The 24869-nt window shown below is 45.9% G+C and overlaps 1 protein-coding gene across 1 annotated transcript in view; it reads left to right on the top strand.

The window, feature by feature from the left end:
* Positions 1–376: 376 nt before the first annotated feature.
* LOC126354613 (ankyrin repeat domain-containing protein 29-like) overlaps positions 377–24869 on the top strand; it is a 571227-nt gene continuing 546734 nt past the window's right edge. Inside the window, exon 1 of the mRNA XM_050004375.1 lies at positions 377–646. Within this exon, the coding sequence (XP_049860332.1) occupies positions 635–646 (12 nt within the window). The 5' untranslated portion in view covers positions 377–634. The remainder of the gene's footprint in view (positions 647–24869) is intronic.

Genomic DNA, 24869 nt, shown 5'->3' with positions numbered 1-24869 from the left:
CTTATGTAGCTATCTGAATATGTACTGGTATTTTTTTTAATATGTGTGAAACATTCTTCCAGTCCTACAGGTTGCCCAATTCAATGCGGCTACATGTCCGGAAACAAGTGACGGACATGAGTTTAAACCACCAACAACGGAAACTTAGTATCCCAATGAATAGAATTTTTCTACAGTTCCACTTGAAATGTGGCGCCTCGGCCATGTCTTCAGGTAGGCTGAGCTAATATTCTAAAATTTATGAATATGGATCATCTTTTGTAGCGCGTCACGCGGCAAAAGTAGATACGAAACAGCTTCCAGTACCGGCCTGTAGATGGCAGTGCCAGCAAAAGAACCTGACTTTACAGGTTAGTTCGACGTTACAGTAAGAGATGGCAGATGCGGTGCCTGGTACTCGGAACGCCTTTGGATCGGCAGTTGGCGTTCTAGTAGCCATGGACTGCGAGTACTCGCCGGCAAGTGGGGGGAGTGTTTCCTAGCAGTCAGTCTGTCGCTTCGATCTGTAGCGCGCGGGAAACTCACGTGTACTTATGTAACAGGTGAGAACGGGCCGGGTATGCGGTGTGACATGCGACTTGCTTCCATACAAGTGCCAACATATTTGCGAAGATAACAACACGCCGGAAACATCATGTCAATGAAGGTAAGACCTCGCTGTACCGGCATCCTGCAATTATGAAGGGGAGATCCCGCCGTTTGCGAACAGCTGATTGTGACAGAACGTTGACATCACTGACAATGTGATATTTATTCAGTTTATAAATTTCCGAGATTGTATTTGTCAGCTCTTTATTTTGTCGGCTTTCTGTATAGTTCTTGGGAATATGTTTGTTTATTGCTTTTTCCATACAGAGTGTTGAACCAAGAGCCAGCCTTTTCTAGAGTGGCGTTCATTAATTGTTACTGCCTCTTTCAGTGCATGCGACTTTGGTGAATGTTGCCGGTACTTCCTATGTACTGCCGCAAATGGAGTTTTGTCGACAGTTAATGATGTTTAGTTTCAGCGTTTTGTATATTTGTGTCGCGTAATTTGTTTTGGAAAAATACACATTTATTCGTAGAGCCGCATTAATATGTTGGAACAAGTCTTCTTGTATAACTTCAGTAACAGCGAACCATCCGGTACGAAAATACCTTGCGGCGTAATAGAAGGAGATTGGTTTTACGAAAAGAACACCTACGTATTTCTATGAACAATGCATATATTTCCTGAGCTCAAATAGTATGTCTTGCTAATAAACTATTTTAAAGCCGGTTGTTTTTTGTGCGTAGTTTCATGAACAAAGATTGACGCCAGCATCAAACAATGCGGTAATATCTTTGTTCACCTTCAAGAGTAGCATTTCGCTGTGCAACAGTTGTGCCGATGACCACGCTAAAGCATTGTTTCTGCAGTGCTCTGTTGGTGTATCGTCGTTATTTTGATGGGTTTGCGAACCAGTGTGCATGGAAAAAATCACTTATTTCGCTTGCAACGAATTTTTGTTGCTATAGTTGGCCTGCGACAATCGTGGTGAAGGTGAGCACAACGTACAAAATCAGCGAGATACATTGATGCCGGTTGCTATTGTCGCATGAATGTACATACATTGTGAAAATGAACACTTCGTGCGACTGCGGTTTCTTGTCAAATACTACTATTGTACGGAAGTCAGACATTTCAGGTTAATGTACATAAGACAGGGTGTTTTTACTATTTAGAGAAACAGAATCATCGTAGAATTTGTTTAGAGCTTCAGTTGTTTGATGATAACTAGAAGGATGCATCGTCTCGTGGAAACAAAAACGCTGCAAAATATAATACTGAATAAACCAAGCCAACGCAAAATTTGCTGTATCATTGTACGTAAGTTTTCGCAGAAACACATCGTATGACTGTGGAATAGCAAAACATATAGGCCTAACGCAATGCAACGTCGTGTGAAATAATACTGGATGTAACACTGTTTAACGTTAAGTCCGTAGGATGAAGGAAAAAAATACCCAATACGAGGCTGCTGATCAAATGTGCACAAATCGCTTAAACAACATTATAATCAATGTAAAACTGGTAATAAATAGCCGATGTAACAAGAATAACATACAATCTCCGTTCTTTGCTGTCGTATTTTACTTTCAGTACTTCACACGTTCTTTATTCTTAACACTAAGCGTTAACCAGATAAGTCACTTACTTGTTCTGAACAGTAAGCTCAAGTGCTCAAAGGACCAAAAAATGGACTGTGAATAACAAATTAGAATCGGAAGTGTGTAGTTAAAGGGGCGAAATTATTCGTTCCTTAGGTGTTGGTGTAAATCAACTGCCAAATAAGTGGAAATATTTTTATTTTTCTAACGTAATTTTGTTGTCACAACGATTTTCGCTACTTTTGCGAAGAATCGTACAGTTATAGACAATGAATCTGCTTTAAACTCCAGGAGAATGGAAACTTTTCGTTTGAGGAATTATTTCACAAATTTCTGTGAGTGATTTGACAATTCCGAAAACCAGTGGTACGGCGGTCTCCGAACTGAGCCATAGCCCGTCATGTTACGCCCCCCACTGGGCCGCACGTGCTTCATTCATCCGAGGGGTGTGCGTTTTGCTATTTCAGCTGCAACTGTTGATGCAAATTGCTCTTCACTCCGAAACCGCGCTGCTGCTACGGTGGCAGGTTCGAATCCTGCCTCGGGCATGGATGTGTGTTATGTCCTTAGGTTAGTTAGGTTTAAGTAGTTCTAAGTCCAGGGGACTGATGACCGCAGATGTTAAGTCCCATAGTGCTTACAGCCATTTTTGCAAATTGCTGTTATTATTCGTTGTATAACACACTCTTAAAACATAAAAAAGACACACCAAGAAGGAATTACCCGAATGGGACGGAAATCGGTAGAAGTGATGTACGTGTACAGGCAAGCGAATGATTACAATTCCAATAAAACTGTATAATTTATTGAAGAGAATGAGCTTCACACATTGAAATGGAAATGATTGTATGGCGTCAAAAATGTTCAAATGTGTGTGAAATCTTATGGGACTTAACTGCTAAGGTCATTAGTCCCTAAGCTTACACACTATTTAACCTAAATTATCCTAAGGACGAACACACACACCCATGCCCGAGGGAGGACTCGAACCTCCGCCAGAACCAGTCGCACAGTCCATTACTGCAGCGCCTTAGACCGTTTTTTTAAATCTCCTGTTGTTCGTTGTATATGTTCGGGGCGGACGTCCCATGACACCCGTTCAGGTTGTTCGTTGAGCCGTTCACTCAGTAACTAACCCTCTGACCGAACACGCTGAGCTACCGTGCCGGCATTCAAATGGTTCAAATGGCTCTGAGCACTGTGGGACTTAACTTCCGGCTAATCCCGCGCGGCGATCGTATGGCGTCAGTGGCCGGGAGTTCCCAGGCGGGAAGTTCTCACAAACTGAGCAAGTCAATAACGCGTTGGACCATCTCTGGCCTTGTGCAAGCAGCTATTCAGCGTGACATTGATACAGTTGTTGGATGTCCCCCAGAGGGATATCGTGCCAAATTCTGTATTAGCTGGTGCTTTAGAACGTAAACATCTCTAGCCGGTCAGACGGCCCTGTCCATAACATTTTTCAGTAGGGGAGAGATCCGGCGACTTTGCTGGAGAAGGTAAGGTTTGTCGAGCACAAAGACAAACAGTAGAAACTCTCTCAAGTGGGCGGGCGAACATTTTGCTGAAATTTGAACCCTGGATGGCTTGCCATGAAGGGCGACAAAACGGGCCGTCGAATAACATAGACATACCCCTGTGCAGTAAGGGTGCCGCGGGTGACAACCAAAGAGGTCGTGCTGTAAAAAGACCCGTCACCCCTGGTTAGCGGGCGATATGGCGGGCGGCAGGTTGGTATCGCAGCGCTGTCCGGTACGTCTTCAGACACGTCTTCGCCTGACACAGGGAGCGCACTAATAGGTTGAATACAATTCAACTCCAGCAGTGAGGCTGCAGGTCGAAGGCGTATGTCATCCTTGACAGCAGTGGGACGCCGACCCGACAGTCGCCCATCATACGCCCCGACTACCAGGAGTGATGGTCTGGGATGCCGTTTCTTTTCAAAGAACGACCCCTTTGTCAACCGTTGTACCCTTAACAGCACAGCGATACGTCGACGATATTCTGCGCCCCATTTTATTGCCCTTCATGGCGAGCTATTCGGGGCTTACATTCCAGCAAGATAATGTCCTCCAGGAGCTCGGGATGTTGGCGATCAACGCACCAGTTGTACAGAATTTGGCCCAATATCCCCAAGGAGGACATCCAGCAACTGTATTAATCAATGGCTAGCGGAGTGTCTGCTTGCACAGCGGCCAGAGGTGAACCAACGCGTTATTTACTTGCTCAGTGTGTAGCGCTCTTTCTCTCGAATATATCATAGAGTTTTTTGAAATTTTATTCATTTGTTTGTCTGTACATGTACTATAGGCGCAAATAAAATTTGACACTCAGCGCGGTAGCTACTGAGATCGATTTACAGTAGCTCCCATCAGCCACCACACCGAGAGTCAACTTTGCGCGAATATATCACTTCTACCGATTTCCGCCCCAATGGGACAATTCATTCTCGGTGCGTCGTTTTTTAGTGTGTATATCTGACACTTCCCTACGTCGGCCTCGTTAATCTTACAAAAAATTTGTTTTGTGTCAGTGTGTCTCTTAATACCAATTTTGCTATTTGTAGTGTGTTCTTGAAAAGTGATCAGGGAACTAAATTTGGTTACATAGCTTGTCTTTTTCTGTAAGTTTTATTGCTATCATAAATGTTTTTACATATTGTCACCACACTTCTCAGGTAATACAGATTCAAGTGGGTGTTAACGGCCGAAATATTCTACATATTTTACTATTGTACTCCATAGGCCCCGCAGGCCAAGTGCAAGTAAGTTATCGGCTCCTTTCTTATTTCAGACTTACATATCGCACTGTGAGAACTTGTTTGCCGTTTGGAGGCACGACGAAGTAATACCTTGTGTAGTTGAAATCAGCGAAAATTACGTTTATAAGTAATAAAACAAAAAAAAACGCATCTGTAGTTCTGCCTTGCCACACACACACACACACACACACACACACACACACACACACACACACACCTTAATTTGCGAGGGATTGTAAAGTACTCGTATTCTAAAATACAGAAAATGTCTTGTGAAGATAAAGGGTTAAAAATTAAACATGGGGAAATGTATAACTGATTAAACTTGAAACACACAGGATAAACCAACTGCAGTGAGACACATGAAAGTCTTTTGAACATTATCATTTGCTCTTAACGCTGTCACAAAAGTTATTTGCTGCAAGCGCATTTCAGACTTACTGTTATTATCTAGCGTACATAGCGAAAGCTGTAGCAAACATTGATAATGCTGTAAGTGACCTACAATGTCCGAATACCAACCTAATGGTGGTCCATGTAGCTTACTTACAGCATTACCAGTGTGTGCTGCAACTCCCATTGTGTGTGCTTTGTAGTGCCAATTAGTCGAAATCACAGTTTCAACTACCATTTGTCGACAGCCACAAGCGAAAATGATCTGAAGTTGTGTTGGGGTTCTTGTGAAGATGAAGGGTTAAAAATTAATCATGCTGAAATGTTTAACTGATTAAACCCGAAACACACAGGTAGGTTCCTGTTATAATGAATTTTAACTGGTGTGTCTCTTCTGTGTGCCCTCACCCCCTCCAGTTCAGATACCTCAAGTAAATTCTCCTTAACTTCCTGAAGAAGAATCCTATGGTTCTGAGTAATAGGATAGCTGCTGTTTTCTATCGGTAGTAATGAGAGCGGCCCCTACTGAAGTACTTGCCTCTTAGTGAATTTCCTTCGACCTCTCACCGCCTAAAAAGATTTCTAAGCCTCATTTAAAAGTACAACACAATATTAGTGTACAAGGGTTTCACCAAAATCCGTAAGTAACAAGTACACGACAGATGAATCGTCGCGCTGGTGTAGTATGTTAACGGTGTGTCACAAGTGCGCAGACGTATACGCTCTTGGCCATTAAAATTGCAACACCACGAAGATGACATGCTACAGACGCGAAATTTAGCCGAGAGGAAGAAGATGCTGTGATATGCAAATGATTAGCTTTTCAGAGCATTCACACAAGGTTGGCACCGGTGGCGACACCTACAAAGTGCTGACATGAGGAAAGTTTCCAACCGATTTCTCATACACAAATAGCAGTTGACCGGCGTTGCCTGGTGAAACGTTGTGATGCCTCGTGTAAGGAGGAGAAAAGCGTACCATCACGTTTCCGTCTTTCATAAAGGTCGGATTGTAGCCTATGGCGATTGCGGTTTATCGTATCACGACGTAGCTGCTCGCGTTGGTCGAAACCCAATGACTGTTAGCAGAATATGAAATTGGTGGGTTCAGGAGGTTAATAGGGAACGCCGTGCTGGATCCGAACGGCCTCGTATCACTAGCAGTCGAGATGACGCATTTTATCCGTATGGCTGTAACGAATCGTGCAGCCACGACTCGATCCCTGAGTCAACAAATGGGGACAACAACCATCTCCACGAACAGTTCGACGACGTTTACAGCAGCGTGGACTTCGGACGTCATCGATTATGTTCTGTATAGTCCCTATTTAGCGCCAACCGAGTTTCAGTACTCTCACATTGTGGCGATTAACCTTTCTAGATAAACGGAAGGTTGCTGGTTTGTTGAATATCAGTTTGGAGACTAAATGTTCGTCGTCAAGTCCTTCATGCATTGTGATGCAAAACTGAAGGCCCCGGCCATAATCTTCCACTTTTAATTGTTGCACGAGCTGCAGACGGTATAATTTGAAATGTAGCCGCCATCGCAAATCTTTCGCTCCGTTTGCTGCTGTATTCCAAGTTCGTGGCTTCGCAGGCCTTTGATTTTTTTGGACACCGTACGAAAATTTCCATACCCTCTCTACGGCTGCATCTGGCACACTAGTTCGACAGGTGCTTTTCTGTTACAGAGCCACCTAGTGTCGCTAAAATATCGATACCGATGCACAATGCTCTGTTTACATGGTCGTTCTCTCGCATAATTTCTTCTGACCGCACACTGCGCTGCTGTAACAGATAAACATCTCGCATGTTCCAGCACATGAGAACTTTTACCTTACTTTGTCGTCATTTTGTGAAGGCACTGCTCTCATGGCACCAACTGGTGTGCACAGTGCAAACTCTGTGTGTTGTTCTATTCATGCTTCAATAATATTTCCATGTAATCGTTTGGAAAGCACGGTAGTTCTTAATCGTTTCTGGAGTACGGATGCTACCTGTCTTTTTTACCCCGCTCCTCTTCTTATTGTTTGAGGTTTAGTTTTAGTATGACATGACGATTAATATCGGAATTTTTTCATCGCGCTTTCGTCTAATAATGGCGTAACGCCTACTGTTTGAAAGGCAGCCCGCCAGGCTGTTGCTCTGTACCATGTTGCCGCCGTCCGCCCGTGCAGCAGTGACTTCTGTTTTGTCTGTACAACATATATCGTCAAACTGTGTTTATGTAAACTCGGAAAAAAGATTGTGCCAAACTGTACGATGGTTTTACGCACACCTTCCCAACGACAGTACATCGCTCTGATATCGGTCTACGAGTATTGAGTTTCTAGCAGCGAATCCAAAATCTCAGCCGGTCAGCGGTTTTAGGCGCTTCCGTCCGGAAGCCCCGCGCTGCTGCTACGGTCGCAGTTTCGAATCCTGCCTCGGGCATGGATGTGTGTGATGTCCTTAGGTTAGTTAGGTTTAAGTAGTTCTATGTCTAGGGGACTGATGACCTCAGATCTTAAGTCCCATAGTGCTTAGAACCATTTGAACCAAAATCTCAACGAATATACGAAGCCGCCCGAAACGTAGATTCTCATCGTGCTTTGCTGTTAGAAATACTACTTCAGACTACTTATGACTTTGTACCGTTAATGTACCAATTGTATTCCGTATAAAATAATCCATCCACTTACCTTGCGTTTTACTATGCGAATTGCTACCGTTAGCGAGGTAGCTGACCTGTCATTGCGACCGCCACCGATGAGTTATCGGTAAATGCTGCGGCATGTTTCGAGACGCTACTCAGAAACCAGTTCATTATGCAGGGCTTTTTCCTTTTTATATATACTTACATTGCGCTTTTTCAACCCGCCATTATGGTTATGCATTCAACGTTGAAACGTACTGGATAAAAACCATTGGTTCAAATTCCCGCCTGGCCAGCCAGATTCAGAGTCTACGCGGTAATTTACACGATCGAAAGATGCCGGCCCTCAGTCTGCAACTACCTGCAGTTGAAAATGCAATAGCCTACGGGCCTTATAAATACTGTGATCAAATCGTCTTATTCTTTTGTATAGACTACACTGAAAGCGGCTATTCGCTGAGGTGTGCGAATGAATTATTAGCAAATAATGTAGATAGTGGACAATAAAATATGTAGGCAGAGTCGCAGTTGCATTTTTTTCTACAGTTAACTGGTACATTACCATTTGACAGTACACGTGAAAAATCACATTGGTAGATGATGACCCTCTGAGATACGAACCCGTTTGTACACATGGGTTGAATCAACAAAGTGTAAAATCTTAGGTCCACTTTGGACGTTCGTAGTTTGCGACGTACGGCCACCACGACTTTCGGAACGGTTTATACTTTCGTAGCTTCATGAATCACCAATATACATGCATCAACTTAGTTTCTTTTAATTGATACTATAGTACTGTATTGCAACAGAATAGCACATCTATACGAGAAAAATTGTTTTGTAAATCTCACAAGACACTAGAGTGAAATACATTAATTGTAGGCACTTTTGTTTTATTTCGACCGTCTGAAAGGCTTGCCATGGAAGATTTACTTCCTCCACGTTGAGGACGGAGTAACTATCAAGTATAGATTGCCTCGTCGACGCTAGTTTCCGTAGAACAGGAGTTCCCAATCTGCGAGCCGCATCCGGCCCAAGAAACGAGAATCTATAACACTACCGGAGAAAATAAATAACTAAATAAGTTAGTCAATAAAATTCCGTTCATGGAAAGATACGACAAATTGAATGTTTTCAATCTGAAAGCCTCGCTAAACGATACTATTCTCTCTGATCCATCTCATCCCCCCTCCCCTTCTCTCTCTCTCTCTCTCTCTCTCTCTCTCTCTCTCTCTCTCTCTCTCTCTCTCTCTCTCTCTCTCTCTCTCCTTCTAGTGTGGCCCATAAAAACTGAAAGGAGGTTGTGCACCCCTGCTGTAGAGTAGCGTAAAGTTTCGGGCGACACGGCGAGCAGCCCAAATAACAGCAAAAGATCGGCAAATACACTGTATTTTTTCTCCAGAATATCTTACAAGACCTACAAAAAAGTTGCATTACTAAGAGTGCCCCTTACAGATCTGTTATTCTGACCTAATAATATCACATTTACATTACTAAGTCCACTCCTGTTCGTAGGTGATTAATGAATTTGTGAAAACGCTTTGATTCATGAACCCCTGGTGAAGAGATTATGTATATCCTTAACGAATCAAAGGTGAACTGTGGTGAAAAAAGTAGACGCCAGGCCCTATATATATCTAAATTTATAGTGTACATCATGTGAATTATACCAGATATAACGACTTGAGACGTCACGTCTGTGAGACACCCTGAAGGAAGAAAGGCGAGGGCTTAACGCCCCGTCAACACAGTTCATCAGAGACAGAGTACACGGTCGTCTCGGGGAACGAAATCGCCCATACATCTTAACAAATGTAAGGAATGTATGTCTTACGTACCTTAGTCTTATTCAACAGATAATTGATTTCGGTTTGTGGTGAACATCGTAGACCGAAATTATTACATCTGTACATTCCATAGCTGGAATAAAGACATAAACGCTTTCCTGGATCGCTGTGAATATTGCTGCGTTTCATGAGATGTAAAAAAGTCATGGGAAATATAAATCTGAATGGCCGAACGGGGATGATAACCAACCCCACCTAGAGACAAGGCCAAGCAACCATATTGTGACGTCATAGCCAATCGACGAACGAAATATAAAGCGCCCAGCATCAAAAGAATTTTGGTTCGTAATGTTAGCGACTTTTGAGTTGATACTTGAATTAAGTTAGTTAACATTGAAAACATGTATAGACGTTTATGTGAAAAAAGAGGCAAAAAATATTAAGAGCGCATAATTTCGTCCACAGCATGTACAACGCGACTAGCACATATGTAAACAAAGCTGCTGATGTCTTTGAAAAAATGAGTTGTTTTTGAGCGCATGAACTGTTAGGAAGATGTAGGGAGTTTTTAAATGCACAGTAGTTATTTAGTAAAACTTTCACGCATTTCCAAACATTTTTGTACAAAAACACTGAGGTACAGACATCACAGTCGGTTGTATTGCCAGTTTTCTGTTACCAGTGCCACTTCAAGAGCAAGTTAAGCGACTAAAATTTTGCTTGATTACATCACCCCTTTTAAATGATTACCTATCACACTACACACTAAGTAATGGGATTGCACAATAAGATCGATACACACAAAAATATGCAATCTTCGTTCACTATTTTCACTCAGTTCTTCCGTAAGGATAATACGTATATTCATCTTTCAGTTCCTGAAGGGTGTTATATGAAATTATTTTTAAATATTCGTTATGACTGGCTATACAAATATTGATGCTTTCCTGCAATACTGCAGCCTCCAACGTGCTGTATTTTTCTTATGGTACCTTTCTGGGTGCACCTGCAACTGAAGATATGTAAGCTGGACAGATCGGACAAATGTCTGGCAAGGCATTTGAATGAAACAATTACGATTTTTGCGTCTGTGGCAGTTACTTCCCTGATAATGTCGCTAACTTTGAATTGCCTGTGATACACCTGAAAAATGAACAGTGAATTACATAAATCGTAACATATTCAGTTCCGTTGAAAGGCGAACAATAAGATACCTTAATCTAAAGCATGCTTTACTAAATTACATTCAGAACAAAACTTACCACTAAGTAATTGGTAGCTTCGAAATCCTGCCTTTGAATTGATTGGAGATTTTTATGCTTCATTGCATCGTCTTTAAGGAACTTGAACACATGAACCTTGTTTCCTGCTGTGTAATTTCCATTACATTTCAATACGCAACACTTCATGACTGAAGATAAAACTGCATGAATATGTATCATTCTGCGTCAGTCACACAAACACTACTTAGTAACACAATATGAGTTCTGGGTAGTTAAATAACAATCTCGAAGCGGTTACAGAGAAAAAAATTTTTTATATCCAAAATATTATTGATACAAGACAATTGTTGACTTTCGCTGTTTGTCGCAGACGTCACAGCTTCAAATTCTCGGAAGTTTTTCGGTCTTTCCATTTAGGTGGTGGTGTTTGAACCTCCGTCCTTCCGAATACGCGTCCAGTCTTGTGACTGCCTCAACTCTCTCGCTGGTGCTCATAACGATATGATCTGAAAGCGTACTGGAGCTCGAAATCAAGTAGATATATTCTGAATGGGGCGTACTTGATGTTGCCGAACAAAAGTGCATTACATGTTCACAGCAGTGGAAAATTCGTCGTTTCAGGGTATGGGAGGTTAACGGCGAATTGAATCGAAGACACAAGCCAGGAGTGTGGAAAAATAATGGCGGAGGAAGGCTGTGAAGCGGAAAGGAAAGATGATAATTCGTTGAAACGCTGTCTTGTTTGTCTTCAATTAGTCCTGAAGCCACTGCTTTCATCTTGTTTTCTGGTTGGATCTATTTTTGCTCTCTCTCTCTCTCTCTCTCTCTCTCTCTCTCTCTCTCTCTCTCTCTCTCTCTCTCTCTCTGCCTTTTCATTAAAAGTTATTGGAGGAGGTCACGTAAAGGGTAGCGGCACGTGCAATTAGTGCACAAATTAAAACCACCATACTCGCAGCGTTTGAACTGGCGTCTGCAGTAGGAGAGGTTTGCGACCCTGACCTTCCGCGGACCGTATTTCAGTGGTCTCGCGAGTTAGACGAGGCATCGTTCTGTGCCGTGCAGCTGTCTCTGTGTGGGGAAGGGGGGGGGGGGGGCGGCGAGTTCTACGCGGGAGCCATTAGCAGATTGGTGCGCAAATCTGCAACAGCGGCGGCAGTGGCTACCGTGGGGGGTGGAGCAAGGCACAGCCACTGCACACCGCAGTTCGTGACCAGCCGCCGTCTCAAGGCCCCATTTTGCTACGGGAACTCTGTGAGCTCTCTCCCCTGTGTGTGTGTGTGTGTGTGTGTGTGTGTGTGTGTGTGTGTGTGTGTGTGTTCTCCACCGAACTATGGCTTATGGAAAACACCAGAAAAAGACACCCGCAGGATACACAGCGCGAATATCGTCAAACGCGGCCTTAAGCTGGTAATAGCATCAATACGGCTAGGAAGCGTAACCAAAAGTGTATTCAGGTATTTATTTATTTGCTGTTTTTAGCCGAGCTGTCTAAGGCGCTGCAGTCATGGACTGTGCGGCTGGTCCCGGCGGAGGTTCGAGTCCTCCATCGGGCAAGGGTGCTTGTGTTTGTCATTAGCTTATGTAGTGTGTAAGCTTAGGGACTGATGACGTTAGCAATTAAGTCCCATAAGATTTCACGTACATTTCAACTTTTATTTATTTGCTGTTTAATACAAAATTCCAAATGTATTAGTTAACTCACCAGTATTGTTCCAAAGGCCATGCCACAATGTTAACGTCGGTTTCCTTCACATCACCAAAGTAAAGCACTATCGCTCTTGGCTACCACTTGGATGGGCGATCGTGCGGGTCTGCCCGGCGCTGTTTCGCAAGCGGGTTGCTCTTAGTCCTTGTGAAGGCAAGTTTAGGTGCTACTTGACTGAGAACTAGCGCCTCCGGTCACGAAAGCTGACAATAGCTGGGAAAACGTAGTACTGGCCACATGCCCCTCCGCGTTCGGGAGGAAGACAGTTCAATCCCGCGTCCGGCCATTTTGGTTGGGTTTTCCGTGATTTCCCTAAATCGCTCCAGGCAAATGTCGGGATGGTTCCCTAGAAATGGCACGGCCGACTTCCTTCCCCATCCTTCCCTAATCCGATGAGACCGATGACCTCGCTGTCTGGTCTCCTTCCCCAAACAACCCAACCCCAACCCAACCTCACGCCCCTGCTTACCTGTATCCAGTAACCACCATCGTACTGTTGACCACTTCGATCGGTACCGTTGGGCTTTCCAAGGCCTGTTCGCGTAGAGTTCAAGATTGCACTTTATTATGTTTAAGAGAAAAAGATCGGTATCCACATTACAAAAATCTTCATGCAAGTCTCTGCCAATCTGGAGCATGTGCTCGTCCTGAATCGAGAAGACATATGATGTTGCCTTGCTATGCTATACCCCATTACTACATAAAGGTTTTGTCATTTATAATTGTCAACTACGCTATACTACGTAACACTGGACTATACTACACAGGAAAAGAAAAAAAAATTGCACTAATGTGCTCGACATCTCAAGCAAAAGTTTTTCTCTTTTTGTCTGGATGGTCAACCCCTGCTATGTAGACTAGAGACAGAATTCACAGGGGCTGTGTTGCCATACCACCAAACTAGTAGACATTGTGGAATGCCTGTCAGGATCTCAGGAAGTCCTTGCTTGTCTTCCCCGAGACTGATGTCGCTGCTTTCAAAAGGTCGTTGTAGTTCGGTGTTCTGCGATGTTGCGTCTTACGATGTGTGGCCTCTTTTTAGTTGCCTTTCTGCCATATGGCCTTCCAGTCTGTAAGCTGATATCTCGGCTGTCGGCTTTTGCCACAGCTCGTCATTCCTTATTGTGCTATAAAGAGCTGCATTAGCAAATATATCTGTGAGATATCTGTTGGCGTACTCCCAGATGATGTGATTCGGTGTGCTATTTCTCAGCATTAACAAGTGCCTACTGAGTGACAGTGTACCTCGGTAAGTAGCTGGGATAAGGACCGCATCTTAACATGTAGTGTGTTGCTCCCTTGATCGGGTTGAAGTACGGCATTCTTGATGTTTCTTTTCTTTTAGTAAGGAACTGGTAGGTTCTTCTCGCTATTTCTTGCCGTTCTCTCTCAGTGCATGGTTTAATTTCTTGTTTCGATGTGGCCGTTGTTCCCACTGTCTCCTTTACTTTATCACATTCGTCCTTTTGAGTGCAGGAGAAAACTTCTCTGTGCTCGCCAAAAAGTATGTGCTGTCTTTACCTTTCTGGCCCTATGCCGCCTTGTCGTCTGTTAGTAGCACACAATAGAGATTGAGAATGCGTTGTGGTGCGTTTTTATTGCAGCTACAGGCAGCTAAAAACTTCTTTGGCCAGATGGAGCTTTCTGTTCTAGATTTTAATGCTTCTCTGACAAATAATTTCCACGCGTGCGTGGAAGTTTTGGTTTACGTCGAATTTATACAAAGGTAGTACTTCTTTTCTGTTCACAAGTTTGTCATTTGTTCTGATAGTGTAGTTTCTCGATCTTGACGATGCTCCTCTAGAGTAACAAGCTATATAAACTGTTTTGTGTGCTGCTATCGTTAATTTTTTTTTTCTACATACAAACTGCTAAGTGTTTCAGGAATTTCTCTACTGTTTTCCTCTAAATTAGCTCTTTTGTTGGCAGATACTATAATTACATCATTTGATTTTACGAAGATCGGCCTGTTTCGGAACTACTCGTTACATCTCAACTATGCTCGATCCTTCTCGTAACTACGCGGTACTGTCCGACCCTTTTTCTTCCGGCATTCGGTGCAGCATTTTTCGGTCGTCATGACTGCCTTCATTTCGGCAGAAATGTAGTGCAGCTCTGTTTATCTTTCACAATTTTCTTGTGATATAAACAACGTTCATAGATCCTTTGTCAGCAGACGATAGTCACAAGCCTTGAAAATTCATAACAACTATTATGGAGTTCTATACTCGATGAATACTGCAGGTCTGCTACAAAATGGCATTTAAACACCATGCACAAATAATTTAAAGACTTAGTTAACGATGAAAGAGGAAAAAAAGTACAATGACTTGAGCGGTATTCACTGCTTAGTACGTCAAGAAGATTTTTGAGATAATTTAGCAGGTATGGAGTACGTGATGAAATGTTCTTAAGTCACACTCATTAATACACCTATAATTTCTACAGTTTTTTTCTGCAATGGAAGGAAGGGTATGGAGACGTTATACACCGTGATACGTTGTTCCTTAATCGTACCACACTTACACACCACATCTTAAATACTATAAAAGAGGAAGCGGGATGGAATCGTGGTTGGTAGTCACAATTTATAATTAAGACAGTTTATTGACATTACCCGTTTAAACCAAAATTGACAATTACAAATTGTGGACGAGCCACTAGTTAAAACTTTGCAAATACAATTAGGAACTCAACATACTCAGTACTCTAACAAACTTTTTTTAACAAAATTGAAAATTATAAATTGTGGACGGACCACTAGATAAAACGTTGCAAATACAATAAGAAACCGAGTTTAAGATTTAGCCAGTTGCCAGTCCGTAATATTTAAGAAAACAAGTTCATATACAAACATGTTACATACAAAATATATATCTATCAGCTTAAACCGCCTTGACGGAAGGAAGATAAATACTAAACTTTGGAAGGGGAAATGTGACCAACTCCGGTTGTGGAAAGGTTGTTAAACACTGCCAGGCCTATACCTAGGAAGACATCTTACTCCCTGCCAAGGCGCCGGCACAATTAAAAGTTTCTGCCCGAATCACAAAGACATTCCAATGACTCTGAAACATAGAAACAGTGGGCACAACTTTTGACTCACTTACACATGGACAACACCGGTTCCCGTCAGATCACCGAAGTTAATCACTGTCGGGCGTGGTCGGCACTTGGATGGGTGACCATCCGGGCCGCCATTCGCTGTTGCCATTTTTCGGGGTGCACTCAGCCTCGTGATGTCAATTGAGGAGCTTCTCGACCGAATAGTAGCGGCTCCGGTCACAGAAAACCATCATAACGACTGGGAGAGCGATATGCTGACCATACGCCCCTCCTATCCGCATCCTCAACTGAGGATGACACGGCGGTCGTATGATCCTGATGGGCCACTGGTGGCCTGAAGACGGAGAGCTTTAAAATCTATGAGTGCGTCGGTGAACAAACAATTACGACGCCTTACTCCATATCAGGTGCAAAGTACGAGGGAGCGGGATCCACAGCTTCATCACTTCCTTTCAACCAATTTCACACCACAACGTGTAACTGTTATGACACTCGATCGGCAGCCGTTGACACTCGTCTCCCCCGCGAATGACACGAGATCTCGAAGGTTACCCGTCGAAGGCTAACAACCAACTCCCTTCCCCTGCGAAGCCGCAAGATAAGACAGGCGAAAAGCGAAGATAGCTTGCCTCAACCACAATCGATCTCAACGATACATGAACGAAATAAGACTGGCGCCAACTCGCCATGGCACACACCGTCCAGTCACATTAATGTGACAGTCTGTCAAAAGCCTAAATAACCACCTTTTGCAGCGATGTTGGAAGTAAAAGAAAGGTTTAAGTGTGGAATTAAAACTGAAGGTGAAAGGATATCAGTGACAAGGGAAGAAGAATTACAGGTCCTGTTGAATAGAATCAAGTCCAAGGAGTACAGAGTGTGGACTGAGAGTGAATCGAAGAGAGACGGAAGTAATGAGAAGTATCAGAAATGAGACAGCGAGAAAGTTATCAGGATTGATGGTCACAAAGTAGATGAGGTTAAGTAATTCCACAACCTAGGTAGCAAAATATCCAATGACGGACGGAGCAAGGAAGACATAAAAAACAGACTAGCACTAGCAAAAAGGGCGTTCCCGGCTAAGAGAAGTAGAACAGTATCAAACACAGGCCTTAATGTGAGAAAGAAATTTCCGTGAATGTACGTTTGGAGCACAGCATTGTGTGGTAGTGAAACATGGACTATGGGAAAACCAGAACATAAGATAATCGAAGCATTTGAGGTGTGCTGCTACAGACGAATAATGAAAATTAGGTTGATTGATAAGGTAAAGAATGAGGAGGTTCAGCGAAGAATCGGAGAGGAAAGGAATGTGTGGAAAACACTGACTTGGAGAAAGGACAGGATGATAGGACATCTGCTAAGACATGAGGGAATGACTTCCATGGTATTAGAGGGAGCTGTAGAGGGCAAAAACTGTAGAGGAAGACAGAGATTGGAATACATCAAGCAAATAATTGAGGACGTAGGTTGCAAGTGCTACTCTGAGATGAAGAGGTTGGCATAGGAGAGGAATTTCTGGTGGGCCGCATCAAACCAGTCAGGAGGCTGACGACTCAAAAAAAATCGAAGGCATCAGTCTGAAGGAGCATGAAACGTGATTCACCTGAAAGGACCACCTTTTGCCTTTCAGTGAATGCCCACTTGCGGCATTAGCGTGAAAATTCCAACCTTCGTGGCCGTTCAACAGCAATTAGCATGGGTACATCAACTAGACGCCTCCTGTGGAGGCCTGTCCATACCAACAACGTTCGCTGAGCCGCCGTTGAGGACAGTCGGAAGCTGGACAATCACGTGCTCATCATTTGCACGCCTATTCGCCCGTACAGATCTCAGCAGCCGTCGCTCACCTCTGCCGTCTGTGGTCCGTAGTGCATCTCAGCTGCCTCGGCGCCAGTTTTGGATAGCGCCAGTTTGCCATGCACGGTATATTTTAAACACAAGCTTAGACATTTCGGAAATGCTTCAAGCCTTGGTCCGAGAGCCAATGATCAGGCCCCTTAGGACGTCAAATAAATCGCCCCGTTTCTGCACTTTTTTCCGCTCCCCTCCCCGACACACCTATTCCCTAGACTGCTAGTGCTGCCGCCTTTTGCTTGTGAGTGGTTGTTGCACGGGTTGACGTCGAACATCGGCGGTGGTCACGTTAATGTGACTGGACGGGTGTGTATTACTGTGTAGTACGTTGATTAGCTCGAGGAACATGTCTGGAACTATTTGTCTGTTTATGATCCACTGTTGTTGAATTTCAGAACAAAACGGAAAGCTGGAACCAGAATTGGCCCGTAATCGTTTGCAGATGTCGCGTATTGTTCATATTGGTTACTAGTCAAAAATTATAATTGTAACTGGTGAATACAGCACAGTTATTCCGAATCAATAGATTAGTTACAAAAAGTCTTATTAATCGAGATAATTTGAGCCTGTGTGCCCGCGACGAGCATCAACGCCGAGGAAATCTGAATTTCGCAATTCCTAAACGAAGGCAATGCCACCAGGTAATGCGGCCAGACTGTCAAAACGATTTTGGCGCATGCTCAGAATACACAAAAATGGTTCAAATGGCTCTAAGCTCTATGGGACTTAACATCTATGGTCATCAGCCCCCTAGAACTTAGAACTACTTAAACCTAACTAACCTAAGGACAGCACACAACACCCAGTCATCACGAGGCACAGAAAATCCCTGACCCCGCCGGGAATCAAACCCGGGCGTGGGAAGCGAGAACGCTACCGCCCGACCGCGAGCTGCGCGCAATACGTGGTGGTCAGACAGTCTAAAAAGCTTGTAAGAGCGTTGCAGGGGAGTCTGTAGTGAGAAATAATTGTTCAGAAAAAAATTGGATACATTGCGCCGTTTCCGAGCTATTTAGCATTGAATTTAGCCAATCAGGTCGTTGCGCATGCAAATCCAAGAACTCGAGCGCATTCAAGATGTGGTATTGCACAAGCATCTGTAGGGCCATGAATTAAGACTTGTTAATATGTTCATTACCAGTTAAAATGTGCATTTTAAGAATCGATAAATTTAAGCAAGGTGAACAAAAGCTACGTTTGTTCGTTTCGAAGAAACCAAATGAAGAAAATTTGTGGCGCCACTGTCTCTGACAGGCTGCTTGAATTTGTGCGCGACGACCTGATTGGCTAGCTTCAGTGCTCCGTAAGTCGGAAACGGCCTGTTGTTGTTGTTGGGGTCTTCAGTCCTGAAACTGGTTTTATGCAGCTCTCCATGCTACTCCATCCTGTGCAAGCTTATTCATCTCCCAGTTCCTACTGCAACCTACATCCTTCTGAATTTGCTTAGTGTATTCATCTCTTGGTCTCCCTCTACGATTTTTACCCTCCACGCTGCCCTCCAATACTAAATTGGTGATCCCTTGATGCCTCAGAACATGTCCTACCAACCGATCCCTTCATCTGGTCAAGTTGTGCCACATACTTCTCTTCTCCCCAATCCTGTTCAATACTTCCTCGTCCCCCCAGGGGGCTCGCGGTCCTTTCGTGAGTACGTGCGTGGCGAGCACGGGGCCCCGAGCTATTGCAGCCTTCCTTCTTTTTCCGGGCTGCATTTCCTTTCCCTTCCCCTCCTTTCCTGTCCTTCATCCTTCCCTCCGACCTCTCCTCTCCCTCTCTTGGTGTCCCTACTTATGGTGTCCCTCCTTATCTTGGCCCTGCTATTCTCCTGGTTCTGTTGACCTTGCAATTCGGCCTTGTTCTGTAATTCTTTCATCCTTTTGGTATTCTCTGGTCCCCTCTGGGGTTTGACCTCCATCACTAAATTTTCTTCCGTAGTGTGAGCCATTTGGGGAAGAGTACCTTACCTAGTGTCTCCGGCGTGTGCCATCATCATTGATTCCATCGTTTCCTTTACGTTGTTGTTTGACACTAGGGTCCATAGCCAGCACGGTAGCCAGCCCGTGTGGTGGGGTCGCTATGTACCCTTTTGGTTGAGCCCCCTGAAAACACAGGGATCACACGTCTGACACCTGAGCTGTGACCTCCTCATGTAAGCCTAGGAGTGGTTGCTTGTCGTCCTGGAGCATCGGAACTCCCAGCAATGGCCGCCGTGCCAGACGGCCCTTGCTGTGGCTGGGTGGCGCCCATGAGGAGAGCCCCTGATCGGAGTGGGTGGTATCAGGGCGGACACTATGCTCATGAAACGCATAAGAGTCCACAACTCTGGCCGTTCTCCGGCCGTCTCTTTGACTGGAAAAGATTCTTCACGTGCTGCTTCCTCTGCCCCTTCCGCCTTCCCTTCCGTGGCTACCCCCTGGGCGGAGGGCCAGGCTCGTCGGCTGGGGGCGAAACCTTTCCCTCGCTATCTGGTTTGCGCCAGAACTGATGGGGATACTTTTACTCATACGAAACCTATGTTTTTTGGTGAACACATCGAAGACAAGTTTGGCGAGGTGGACTCTATCAGCAAGATGCGGTCTGGGTCGCTGTTGATTAAAACTGCTTCAGCTACCCAGTCGGCAGCTCTCCGTGCCTGTACCCATCTTGGTACGATTCCTGTGTCAATTACCCCACACCAGTCCTTGAACATGGTGCAAGGTGTAATTTTCCATAGAGACCTCCTCCTTCAATCTGATGAGGAACTTCGGGACAATCTAAGCCGGCGGGGGGTTCACTTTGTTCGGCGGGTTCAGAGGGGTCCGAAGGACAACCGCGTTGACACTGGTGCCTTTATCTTGGCCTTTGAAGGGGACACCCTCCCTGAGAAGGTCAAGATTATGGTCTATCGGTGTGACGTGAAGCCATACATCCCACCACCTATGCGATGTTTCAAGTGTTTGCGTTTTGGCCACATGTCTTCGCGCTGTTCGCAGGCCCCCCTCTGTGGTGACTGTGGACATCCGTTCCATGAGGGAAGTTCCTGTGTTCCCCCTCCTGTGTGCGTAAATTGTCGTGGGAATCATTCTTCACGGTCACTGGATTGCCCAGTGTATCAGAAAGAGAAAAAGATACAGGAGTATAAGACTCTTGATCGTCTCACCTATACCGAGGCCCGTAAAAAGTATACACGCCTTCATCCAGTGACCCTGACAACTAGTTATGCTTCAGTAGTATCTTCACCCCCTCGTCCTCATTCCTTACCCCAGTCCCGAACCCCTTTCCTCCCCCCTCCCCCTGCGGTTCCCACACCATCCCCTCCGGGCACCGCTTCCTCTCCCCGGCTGGAGAAGTGTCCTGCTTCTTCGGCGTCTGCCGGTCATGGGCGCCCCTCGCGGGATCCCCCTTCCCGGCACCTTCCAGGCCAAAGGTCTGCTGCCACGCGGCCACCACGAGAACCACGGTCTGCGGGCCCCCAGATCGCCCGCTCTCTTCTGTTCCCGATCTTGCTGTGGCTGGCTCCATTTTGTTGCACAGCCCTCCACGATCCCAAACAGAAAGAAAGAAGAAGCACAAGTCCCGGGACAAGGAGTCTCTGGTGTCGCCAGAGGTCTCGTCCCCATCTTCACAACCTGTCTCTGACCTGTTATTCATGGATGTCGCCCCCTCCTTGTCGGTGACGGGTGGTGACCCACCGGCATGACTGACATTAGCCTGTTCACCCCCCAATTTACTCATCGTTCTTTGGCTATCCAATGGAACTGTAATGGCTATTACCGTCACCTACCGGAGTTGCAATCCCTTCTTTCGTTTTACTCTGCGGCTTGTGTGGTTCTACAAGAAACTCATTTTACTGGTGGTCACTCACCAACCCTCCGTGGCTTCCGTGCTTTCTGTCGAAATCGGGTCGGCCCCCTACGGGCGTCTGGCGGAGTTTGCACGTTGGTCCGAACGGACATTGCCAGCACGTGGATTCCTCTCCAAACTACATTGGAAGCAGTTGCTGTTAGGATCCACCTGGACTCTGGGGTCACAATTTGCAATCTGTATCTCCCTCCTGACAGAACTCCTACACCTGCCTCCTTAAGTGCCCTCCTTCAGCAACTTCCTCCTCCCTTCCTTATACTTGGCGATTTTAATGCACATCATCCCTTGTGGGGCAGTGCATTTCCATCTAGTCGGGGTCATCTCATTGACCAGTTTATTACCGACCACGACTTGTGCCTTCTTAACGATGGCTCCCCTACCCATTTCAGTGCCGGTCATGGTAGCTTTTCTGCCATTGATCTTTCTCTCTCTTCTCCCTCCCTCCTCCCTTCCCTAAAATGGTCACCGCACGACGACCTTTGCGATAGTGACCACTTCCCGTTGATTCTCTCGCTCCCTTCCCGCTCCCCCATGGACCGATCACCTCGTTGGTCCTTCCAACATGCCAATTGGCCTCTGTATACTGCACAGGTCGTTTTTTCTCCCTCATTGTCGGATGCTATTGATGATGTCATACGTGACATGTCTGACGCGATTGTTCACGCTGCTAGCCTTGCTATCCCGCGCTCATCTGGACCATTTCGCCGCCGGCAGGTCCCTTGGTGGAGTTCGGACATTGCCGTTGCCATCCGTGATCGCCGTCGAGCTTTGCAACACCTTAAGAGGCATCCATCCGTTGCCAATCTTATTACCTTTAAACGCCTTCGCGCAAAAGCCCGTTACTTAATCAAACGGAGCAAACGGATGTGTTGGGAACGCTTTGTTTCTTCCCTCGGTTTTGCTGTCCCTCTGTCGCGGGTATGGGCTACACTTCGCTCTCTCCAAGGTTGCCATCGGCAGTCTACCCTCCCGGGTCTTCACCTCCCGGATGGCCTTTGCACGGACCCGTTGATTCTCGCGGAACACCTTGCGACCCATTTTGCAACAGCGTCGGCATCAGCCTCCTATCCGGCTGCTTTCCTTCCCCAGAAACAGCGGGCCGAAGCTTCCGCCTTATGTTTTACCCCCAGCCAGTCAGAATCATACAACGACGCTTTTACTGAATGGGAACTTCTTTCCGCACTCTCCTCTTCTCATGATACGGCCCCTGGCCCAGACTCCATTCATAACCAACTGCTTCAACATCTCAGTGCTCCACAACAGCGACATCTTCTCCGGGTATTTAACCGTATTTGGCTCCAGGGTGACTTCCCTTCTCAATGGAGGGATAGCATCGTGGTTCCCGTCATTAAGCCCGGTAAGAACCCCCTGTTCGTCGACAGCTATCGGCCAATTAGTCTGACGAACGTTGTTTGTAAGTTACTTGAACGGATGGTAGCCCGTCGGCTCACTTGGGTCCTCGAATCTCGGCGTCTGTTGTCCCCTTACCAGTGTGGCTTCCGAGAGGGACGGTCTCCGATCGATCATTTACTTCGCTTGGAATCCGCAGTTCGGCAGGCCTTTTCCCAGCGCCGCCATTTGGTTGCTGTATTTTTCGACCTTCGCAAGGCCTATGATACGGCTTGGCGCCATCATATCTTACTTACACTTCATGAGTGGGGTCTTCGGGGCCCACTCCCGATTTTTATCCGCCAGTTCTTGTTTCATCGTTCGTTTAGGGTTAGGGTTGGTACAGTTTTAAGTTCTCCGCGAACCCAGGAGAATGGCATCCCTCAGGGTTCCGTATTGAGTGTACTTCTGTTCCTCATTGCTATAGATGGACTTGTGGCCTCCGTCGGTCCTTTGGTCACTCCTGCTCTGTATGTGGATGATTTCTGCATTTGGGTTAGTTCCTCTTCGATGGCCGCTGCAGAGCGGCAGCTCCAGGGTGCTATACGGCGTGCCTCTGCATGGACCATCTCACACGGATTTCAGTTTTCTCCTTTAAAATCGCGAGTGGTCCACTTTTGTCGCCGTGTGACAGTCCACCCCGATCCAGAGCTCTATCTCAATGCACAACGATTACCTGTGGTCCCACAGTTTCGTTTCCTTGGCCTTCTTTTCGACAACAAGCTCACTTGGCTGCCTCATATCAGACGCCTGAAGATAGGATGTGTCCGTAAACTAAACGTCCTTCGCTTCCTTGCCCACACCTCTTGGGGTGCTGACCGTTCCACTCTCCTCCACCTTTATCGGGCCTTAGTGTTGTCTCGCTTGGACTATGGTTGTCAAGTTTACGGTTCAGCTGCCCCTTCTACATTGCGCCTCTTGGATCCGGTCCACCATCGTGGTATCCGTTTGGCCATCGGTGGCTTCCCGACTAGCCCTGTTGATAGTCTCCTGGTTGAGGCTGGGATCCCCCCCCCCCCTTTCCGTTCGGCGCTCCCAGCTTCTGGTTTCGTATGCAATCGCTGTCCGTTCCTCTCCCACTCATCCTTCCTATTCTATCCTGTTCCCTGCCCAAGGAAGTCGCCCACCTGACTCCCGTCCTCGGGCGGGTTTACCGGTTGGGCTCCGCCTAGCGTCTCTTCGCCGTGATTTTCAGCTTCCTTCCTTTTCCTGTATCCCACGTTCCCTCCCCAACACACCTCCTTGGTTAGTTCCTCGGCCCCGAGTTCGGATGGATCTCTGCCGAGGTCCGAAAGATTTCGTTCCCCCGATGGTGTTCCGTTGTTTTTTTCGCCGCATTTTATCTGAGTTTCGGGATGCTGTTGTTTTTTACACAGATGGCTCTAAATCAGCTGATCGTGTGGGCTATGCCTTGACCTCCTCTGTAGGCATGGAAAATCATCTCCTGCCAAATGCATGTGGGGTGTTCACTGCGGAATTGATGGCGGTCTCCCGGGCCCTGGCCTTTATTAAACAGTCCAAGCTAAATTGCGTTTTGTTATGTACAGACTCAATGAGTGGCCTTCAGGCACTTGACCAGTGTTTCTCCCGTCATCCCTTGGTCTCCTCCATCCATGACCATCTCGCTGATCTCCACCATGCTGCTTGTTCTGTTAGCTTCCTTTGGGTCCCTGGCCATGTGGGCATCCAAGGAAATGAGCTTGCTGATCGTTTGGCTGGGGGAGCAGTCTCTTACCCCCCATTCCCTGTCACCCCTCCTGTGGCGGATTTACGGCTTCATCTCAAATCCCACTTTGCGCAATCATGGGCCACATCCTGGGAGGCTACCTCCTTGTCTAATAAACTTCGTGCGATTAAGGTGACACCTGTCCCATGGCGTTCTTCCTTACGCCTCTCGCGAAAGGACTCAACCACCCTCTGTCGTCTTCGCATCGGCCATACCAGGCTGACCCATGGTTTTCTTTTGCGTGGTGAGCCACCCCCTTTTTGTGGTTGTGGAGCTTTCCAGTCAGTGGCCCACATTTTGGTGGAATGCCCCCTTCTTTTAGCTTTGCGTACTAAGTACAGACTTCCCTGCACTT

This window comes from Schistocerca gregaria, chromosome 1 (assembly GCF_023897955.1).
Source record: "Schistocerca gregaria isolate iqSchGreg1 chromosome 1, iqSchGreg1.2, whole genome shotgun sequence".
Taxonomy (NCBI): Eukaryota; Metazoa; Arthropoda; class Insecta; order Orthoptera; family Acrididae; genus Schistocerca; species Schistocerca gregaria.
The sequence above is the reverse complement of the archived record's forward strand: the minus strand, read 5'-3'. Positions and strand labels throughout refer to the sequence as shown.